At 39.0% G+C, this 9,241-nt stretch overlaps 1 protein-coding gene across 1 annotated transcript; it reads left to right on the top strand.

Moving 5' to 3' along the window:
* Positions 1-103: 103 nt before the first annotated feature.
* On the top strand, positions 104-8,385 carry RIDA (reactive intermediate imine deaminase A homolog). Its single transcript, XM_069779747.1, has 6 exons — positions 104-228; positions 3,971-4,076; positions 4,628-4,682; positions 5,559-5,627; positions 7,225-7,280; positions 7,684-8,385. Exons 1-6 carry the CDS (start codon positions 164-166, stop codon positions 7,744-7,746), a joined length of 414 nt encoding a protein of 137 aa, XP_069635848.1. The 5' UTR covers positions 104-163; the 3' UTR covers positions 7,747-8,385.
* The last annotated feature ends 856 nt before the right edge of the window (positions 8,386-9,241 follow it).

Raw genomic sequence — 9,241 nt, 5'->3', positions numbered from 1 at the left:
CGCCACCCGCACCCCCCAAGACTACATTTCCCAGAAATCCCTGCGGCGGGAGGGGGGGGTGTGTGCGTAGCGGGGGCAGCGTGCGCGCCGTGCCGTCGGGCGGGGGGAAAGGCAGCCGTTGGCGGGACGCTGTGGAGAGGGCAGGAGGGGGCTGGCGGCAGCTATGGCCTCGCTCGTGAAGAAAATAATCAGCACTGCTAAGGCTCCTGCTGCGATGGGTCCCTACAGGTATGCCTTAGCGAGAGGGAGCAGGTCGCTGGAGGGGGGTCTGTCAGGCAGCCCTGGGGGCTGCGGTGAGGGTGCCCCCCTCCCGCCCCGAGCGGGGACCGGTCTCCTCCCCAGTAACCCCCCAGGGACACCTGAGGCCCTATAGCGCGAAGGGGTCTGCAGTGCTAGCGGCACACTGCAGCCTGACTGGGGCGGCGGGGAGTCCTGATCGCTTTAGGTGAGGTTTTTAAAGCGTCCCTCAAAAAGCCAGTTTGGGAAAATAATTCCGAAATTAGTGGTAAGCACTGAATGAAAAAACCGCAAGAATAATTCCTCTCAAGGAAAAAATGCTTGCCTAGAAGAAGGCACGTTGCATAGGGAAATGAGCAGCGAATGCCGACTCTGGAGGCGACGGAAAGCGGAGGCTGAGCCCGACCCAGGACGTGCTTTGGCAGTTGGAGAGTTCACTGCATGGGAATTGCAAATCTCTTCTTATTTTGAACGTGACTGCCAGCAGGTTATAAATGCTTTTCGGTCTAAAAACTAACTGCTGTAAAAATATATAAGACCTTGTTCAACGTTTTCACAAGTAAGTTGTTGCAACAGTTCCAAATGTAATTTAAAACCCAATTTTAAATTGCATAAAGGTTTCTCTTTGCTATTTGGGTATGAAAAAAATGTTCAGTAACTATAGTAGACTCTCATAGCTAAGGTACTGAGGGATTTTTACCAGGGCATTTTCTAAGAATTTTTACTTCTGCGTTCAAGCTTTGTTTTCCCAATATAAACACAGACTGTTGGTTTAAACTTTTCTACTGGTAGCATCTGAGAGCCTTCCAGGTGTGTTTTTGTCTCCACTACTTTGAAACTGAACTTCCTGAGCTTCAAACTGTGTGTTCTTTATAGGAATTATAAAGAAAGAGAAATACGAAGTGTAGAAGCAGAGAGACATGACATGAAGGTTAATTTCTGTAAACAATAAACTATTGGTGGATTGCAGCCAGGGGGCTGGCATTGCTTGTAGTTAGGAGAACATCTAACACATGGGAAGGCAACAATTCTTCAGTTGCAAACAAATGCCACTGGCCTAGCCTTCAACATAGCTCTCCACTTCTGTTGTGGATTAACTGCACTCCAACATTTTGTGCTTATTGGTAGTTCTTGATGAAATACTGCTTATTGTGCAGCCTGTTAATTGTATGATGGGTCTAACATCAGTAAGTTTATCACTAACTTAGTTTATCAGGTTTCAGGAAACTTGTCAAAGTCCAGTAAGCAAAAGTTGTACAAGAAATAACTGCTACATCTCTGCTGTGGAGTCTGAGCATGGTAACAGAGGAATGAGGGCTTAGTATGGAATGAAGAATTGGGATGTATGGGCTGCATTCCCAGTTCTCCTACAGCCCTTCAGTGTGATTTTTGGTGACCTATTTTTACTGTGGTTTTGTATTTTCTTTACTGCATCCAATTTCCAGTACCTTGAGGTGGGTAGATAGATATATAAAAAGGCACATATGTGTGAGTATGTATGTGTATATGTATCTCTAATGCTTTTAAACTTTTTTAAAAGGCACAGCAGAGATGCTGTTCTTGTATTTATCAATAATCATTTCTGTAAAGAAGATCCAATTAACTTTGCAGTCCTTGTCTTTAAAAAAAAACGTGCTTCTTAACACCATCTCTCTGATGAATGATGTCCTTCTAACATCATAATGTCCATCTAGTTATGCACTTAGGTATACTGAAACCTGAAAGACTTCAGGCACACAACTCGGATCTCTGCTGAATCAGAGATTAATGAGTAACTATGATTGACCCTAGTTATAGGATACATCGGCAGTTAAAACATGATTGGGGTTTGTGTAGTTGAAGTTTCTCTGAGCTTCACTCATGCATTTGACTGCAGTAGAAGTATATGCTTTAGCTGGTAAATTGTTAATAGTCTCAGTGAATGGAGGATTCCACTAGTAAGCATACCAAGAGAAGGAAGTTGAGGAGCAGAGAAGGAGATCCAATAAGACTGCTGCAGATGTTGATCTGGCAGTGGTATCAGAAGGCTTCAGCTTGTTTTTTTCCCCAATTATTTGTGATTTAGGACTGTCAGAAGGCCTCTGTTGTGATAAATGTTTCATCGTGTCATTTGCTTATAAGAAGCAGTACAGGACAATGTCTTTTCTTAGAGAGCTCATACCTTCTCGTTGCATGGTTCTCTGCACTTCAAATGGAAACGGAATTTTGTGGCCTGAGGGCCTATGCCTCAAACAAAGCAGGACATGGTAGAAAAGAAAATAACCAAACACACATACTTCTTTAATTTTCATACACACATTTTCTATCAACAAGACTGCATCAGCTAGAAAACTACTTCATTCACTAGTTTCTGTTCTTTAAATGGTGTAGTTTTGTGATTTACTCCAGTTTTGTTAGTTGATGATAAAGAAAATGATGACCACGTAAGATATTTTACCATATCAGATAAATTACTGGCTATTTTTCCCCTTATGAAATTACAGGAGAATGTAAGTCAGGGATAAAAGGAAAGATGGGAGTGATGGCACTGTTTGGATTGCCTAACTGTAATCATTTTACGGACTCCCTAAATTAGGTTGGTCCCCTGTGAAGTCAATGGATTGAGATAATCCAACTGAGTCAATCTCAATTAAGAGATGTAATAAAAATTTTCTCTTTCAGAGTCCCTTTCTTTTTCCATTGACATTAAAGGGAAGCTAACCTCCTAATTTAGGTAGTTCAGGAAGGTGCCTAACTCTAGTTTGTGTAACTTGAGAGGCTTGTTGAACTGTCAAAACAATTTTCTTGTGGAATGGGAAGAGATAAGAAAAACAGTGTTAATACACCGCAAACACTTTCAAAAGAATATTTCTCTAATTTCTTTGCAAAATATTTTTAATCACCAGTTGAAGAGAAGTAAATTATGTCTCTTGCATAATATTTGCTAGGTAGTTTAAGTCTTTGTTTTAATCTTTTAATCTCTTTGTGGTAATTAGAGACATTAATAATTGCCAACTCTACTTCAGCAAAAACACACCTGACATTTATATAAAAATGTTTTGTGAATTCTGCATTCTTCAGAATTAACCCAGCCAGCAGGTCATTCAGGTTATTTGGTGAGAGGAGAGTGATTGTTCTGGAATGGAGTGATCAAGGTGGTGTGCTGACTGGCCAATTTTGTGACTCTGGAGGAATGCTGCCAGAGACCTAGTGTGTAGTACTTCACCTTACAGCTGTAACTCATTATCATGGTGCCTGTTTGAGAAGAAAAATGTTAAATTTTCCAATCAGCCCTCTTTTTGATTGTTTTTTTTTGCCTTCATTGTTCTGCAGCTGAGATGTAGATGAAAGGTATTGTCTACTTCTCAAACTAGGATGGAATGTTTATCTGGGCAGGTGCAAAAAATGTGTTTATTTACTCTGCCTCCCCTCTGTGATATCTGCAGTGTGGAAGCTGTGTAGCTCAGTTTAATGTTTTGTTGCTGCGCTTATACCTTGTGTCTTTGTGAGAAAAAAAAGTTTATTTCCTAAAAAAATGACCTATGCGCTTCCCTAGGTGGTCTAATCTCACCTCTCCCAAAAGCATAAGGAGATTGAATGTATGACTGTGTGTACAGACTTGTGCGTGCATAACCTCAGTCCTCTATCTGTCTGAGGTATTATAAACTACTGAAGAAAATGTGAAATGTGCTTTCAGATAGTTAAATGTTTTGATGGAGAGACATTAAACCTAAAATGTCACTTGTGTTTTCAGTCAAGCAGTGCTGGTAGACCGAACGATGTACATTGCAGGACAGATAGGTATAGAACCTTCCACCGGCCAACTTGTCTCTGGAGGGGCAAAGGAAGAAGCTAAGCAGGTAAGATATCTTCTAGCAATAGACTTGTAATGGAGTTGGCATGTGCTTAGTTAGACATGGACTTATGAGAAATTGAAGAGATCTAGAGAGCACATTTCACATCCTCCAAGATGAAGGAGAAGCAGGAGGAAGTCCTTCCATCCTAACCCTGTCATTTTCCACCTGAACAACTTGGAGGTCAGGTGAGGAATCTGTATTTCATGTAGGAAAGTAGGAAAGGATCAGTGTTTGTAACAGGTTCAGATCCCAGTAAAAACCCTGTCTTGACTCGGGGGAAGATTGTTCCCCCAGCAGCAAAGAGGTGGTGTGAGGTAATAGGATGAGGTGGAGCTGCATCATGCATTTACATCTAATAAATGGTTTAATATTTGTGGTTTATTAGAAGCTCCCTTTTAATTTTTTACTTTGCTTACCCACTGAGGACTGTTGAAGATTTGCTGGGTGAACTTATACCATAACATGGATATAGCCAAGTTACAACTCATATATACATACTTACCTAAAGACAACCCTGCTGATAGTGAAAAGATTTTTGTCTCATTTTTCTTTAGGCTCTAAAAAACATGGGAGAAATCCTGAAAGCTGCAGGCTGTGACTATGGCAATGGTAAGTGCTGCTGTGATGGTGGCAAACAAGTGGTTGTTTTTACCTGGATTAAAAAAAAAAAAGTGACCTTTAAAAAATAAAAAAAAAAGCTGTTTGCTAAACATTCAATTGGTATCAATAGCTGGAAGAAACAAAAGGAATCATGAGTCTGGGTTAAAAAATAAAAGAAATAAATCAACTTGCAAGTCTTTGTGATGGGTAGGGTATCAATGGAACACTGCCTTTCACCAAAAGTTTCTGCTCATGGTACTAATATTTTAACTCTAACTAGGGAAGCTCAGGTATAGACAGAGCTGCAACTGACTACAGATATTTCAAGCACCCTATGCTTTGCTCTAGGTAAAAGCAGGTTTCTATCTATGGTGTTAGTATTCTAGGCACTTTCAATACTTTTTCGGGGGAGGATTCTAATAGTGGAGCCAAACCAGGATTAATGCTGGCTTGGGCAGCCATGGGTAAAAAATTCTAGCATGGACTATATTTTCAGGCCTTTTAGGGACTTTTTTGGTAGCAGATATTACATATGATATAATCTATTGCCAACAGTTGGCTAAGAACAGCTTTTTTAATAGACCTTCTTATCAGTTGTGTGCCTCTTGGAAGAATTTGGCTTAGAATGAAATTTAAACCACATATTTTCAGATATGGTCAGGAATGTCTAATTCCTTAAAGTTTTATTACATACTAGGTATTTGGATTTTTTAGGTGGTTCTCTAGGTAGTAGCTCTAGTGATCAATATCCATTTGCAAAACTTTTCAAAATGCTTAGAATACTTGAGGGAAACTTATGAAATAAAAGGAAGAAATGCACTGAAGATTTTGAACTTTTATGTACAAGTCAGAGGTCTAAAATAACTGCAGTTATGTAATTTCTAGTTGTGAAGACTACAGTTTTGATGGCAGACATGAAGGACTTCAATGATATTAATGATATTTACAAACAATGTAAGTAGATCTTTTGTTTCTGTTTTCCCGGTATGGCTTGTGGAACAAATTATGTTCACAGTAAGCAAAGTGTTTTAATGACTCAGATGATGTAGTTCCAGATTCTTTAAGATTCCAGTAGAAATAAAGCAATTAAAAAAAATAAAATTTAATTTGCAAGCACCAGATCAAGCATAGCCTAATTTCTTGTGAATTTGTGTCCTACCATCCCACTAACTCACTGTCATGTGAAGATCAGCTCCTACTATCCCTATAGATTGATCTTCCATGCCTTTTTAACTTGATAGATGCTGTGTTGTCCCTAATATAATTCTACTGTAGGCAGCCTTCAAATGCTTAATTTCAGATTTTGTATCTCCATTTCTTTAACATCTATTTGTATCTTTGAATGATTTGTGGGTTATTGTTATGGGACAGGGCTCATTTTTATACAATGGTGAGCCACATTGCTCCACTTAACAGAAAAACAGAATAATGCTTGCTTAATAAAACTGAATGTAGACTGAAAAAGGTGATTCCAATGAGCCATATTGTGCAGAACAATTTGGGCAAGTATGCACAGAAGTTCCTTATTTACATGGCTTTTAATTAGATAGCAACATCTGGTCTTGAATGAAGTCTTTTATTGATGAGCTATCAACACAATCTTCTGCATGTCAAAATGGAATTGTGTGTGTGTTTAAGCAGCCTAAAAACAGACCAGCTGGATACTTAGTTACTTGTTGCCTCCTACCTGTAGTTCAAGAAAGCAGTTGCTGCTGTTCTTTGGCTGGACCCTGAAATTACTATTTCTAAGTTTAGTGTTAACTTTCACTAGTAAAACTTCAATTTAATTATGCAGATTCCTTGGAAGTGTTCAAGGTCAGGTTGGATGGGGCTTTGAGCAACCTGATCTAGTGAAAGATGTTCTTGCCTGTGGCGGGGGGCGGGGGGGTGGTGTTGGACTAGATGATCTTTAAAGGTCCCTTCCAACCTGAACTATTCTATGATTCTATAAATTCAGCTCATATATCCTTACCAATACCCCCCCGTTCCCACCCACACCCCGTTCTTTTAATATCCTTGAGTGCCAGGCCTAATTGGGAATGGAGGAATAGGTCAAGGGCCTATTTTTCCTCTGCCTTCCCTTGATATAAGTAAGGCTGGCCCCCTGTTGACTTTATGCAAACCTGGGATATTTGCTCATGACTCTTTTGGCAAGGGCCTGTTTTTCCCTTTTGCTTTTTTGTGAAAGAGCCCTCTCCCACTCCCTGGTGTTTGCAATTGGATGATCACCATTTTGATTTAATCTTTCTTTTTCAGCCAAGTTGGTGTTAAGGCCATGCAGTGTCAGCAGAATGCAAGTTATCACTGGCCACTAGATCACAACTGTAGCTGGCTTCTTGGTGATGAATGGTAGCTTGCTGAGCTGTTAGAGAAGTCAGTGACCAAAAAAAAAAACCAGCAAGGGGGAAACGATAGCTGGCACAGAAGATTATTTGTCTTGTAGCCTTGAACCTAAAACTATTCCAATGACTGCATTTTATACAGATTACTTTGAACTGTGTTTTATCAAGCAAAGTTAAGTGATTGGTGGACGTTTCTGTTTAAATTACAGTTTTCAAGACAAACTTCCCAGCCAGAGCAGCCTATCAGGTTGCTGCTTTGCCCAAAGTAAGTGTCACTTTTCTGCCTACAAAAAAAAAAAAAATTCTGAAATTCCTTACTTCTGAAGCATTCTAACAGCTTTTCTTATTTTAATGAAGACTCTTAAGTATTTAGTTTTTTTCTAAGTATACCAGTCTTATTCCCACATATAAGAGACCTGAATAGGAAAGATACATTTCTTTATGGTGGAAGAGGGCTACAACACTAGAAGTAAGGGGTTATGATACTTAAGTAAGAGTAAAGTGAATTTTCAATATTACTTAACATTGCTAAATTAGATTATACTTCTGACAGTTGTATTACTCCCTCAAATGTCACTCTGTTCTTACAAGCTTGTGTTATACATCCAATTGCTTCATAAAATAGATATATTAAATTCCTAGTTCATTTCTTCATTGTTTTCTCACAGGGTGCCAGAGTTGAGATTGAAGCTATTGCTATTCAGGGACCCCTCCAAGATGCTTCAGCCTGACTATAAATAGAGACTGAATATCCTATGACAGCAGTTTTAGATTTAATACTTCTCCCTTACATCCTATTCCTACAATTGACTATCAGCATTTACATACAGTTGAAATCTAAACTTACTGAGGATGGGTGCTTTCTTCTGGATTGTGGCCTTGGATCCTCTAAAATAGGAATTTACAGTGAGTTCTCTGCTGGCAAACCCTGAAACCTCTGGGAGTCCTGCTAAAATCAGCTGAGCTTGATTGCAGGACAGGGCCCTTACTTTGCGACGCTGACTGGATATTCAGGTATTAAAGTACATGTTTGGGTGGATGTATGACAGTTATACTATGGGTGATCTGGACATGGAAAACTGTAATGATTTGTAATAGTAGGTCTTTAGTAACAATTTTAAATAAGAACAAATTACAGAAATGGGAAAACAGAACACTTGAATTGTTTAGTGTATGTCTTTTGTGTTTTGAGGAATTTTGCTGTCTTTGTTTCTGAACTGTCTTAAGCTCTTTACAGAATAGATTACTGTTGGGACTCACATTTTTTTCATATGGAAGTAATTGCTTAAGAAATTTAATATTAATTTCAGAAAGAAGAAAATTATGCTTTTCTGAAGTAAAGTGCTAACTTTATAAATAAGCTGTAAATTGATCTCTGCCTGTAACCTTTTTCATAATCTTTTTCATAGCAGTTTGACTATCTTTTGATTTAAAACAAAACAAAACAAAAAAAAGTCCTGTTTAATGAGAATAAATGATAATTGCATCTGTAAAACCGTGTTTGTCTGTTCTGAGAACAAACTTTTCTTTTCCTGATTATGCTTTGGTACTTCATTACAAAAAAGTCCCTATATTGCTTATTCAATAACAAATAATTCAACCAAAAGAATAGGTTTATTATCTATCTCCTAATAGCTAAGGATGAAAATAATCCTCCAAGACAGGAAGCTTTCAGCTACTGTGGCTTTACAGTTCTTGGCATTTTTCTCTCTGCCATTAAGGACAGAAGCATCTGCTTGATGGGGTGATTAAGCAATACTGAAAAATCAGACTGGTCATGCTAGTAAGTTATGCCACCCCTCTGCATTTATCTTCTAACCAGGTAGAAATGGATGCCGTGTTTTTAAGGAGCTAGTTTGAAAGTTGGCTACCTCATTGTAGAGTTGATTCCCTGTCTTCCCACAGCCATGTGACTAAGCACAGTATTGGTTTATTCAGGGGGAAATGAGCAGAAATTCTTTTCTGTTATAGTCATCTGCCTCAACCATCTTTGTTTTGCTCTCTTCTGTGAAGATGGCTGTCCAGTTACGTGTGGGATGCTACTGTCCCTGTATCTTCACTTTCTTTGTGTAGCAAGTAAAAATAGCAATATACAGCAGCTTGGAGAATGTACCATTTCAGTGGTAGAAACAAGTACCTGCTTTATCAAATGTACTGTGAGAGGGAATCCTGTAGGCTGCTCCTTCCAGAGGCTACTTTGTTCACATATAATTACTTTGCTGGCAT

The sequence above is a fragment of the Haliaeetus albicilla genome, chromosome 3 (genome assembly GCF_947461875.1).
Source record: "Haliaeetus albicilla chromosome 3, bHalAlb1.1, whole genome shotgun sequence".
NCBI lineage: Eukaryota > Metazoa > Chordata > Aves > Accipitriformes > Accipitridae > Haliaeetus > Haliaeetus albicilla.
This window is presented reverse-complemented; position numbering and strand designations above follow the sequence as displayed.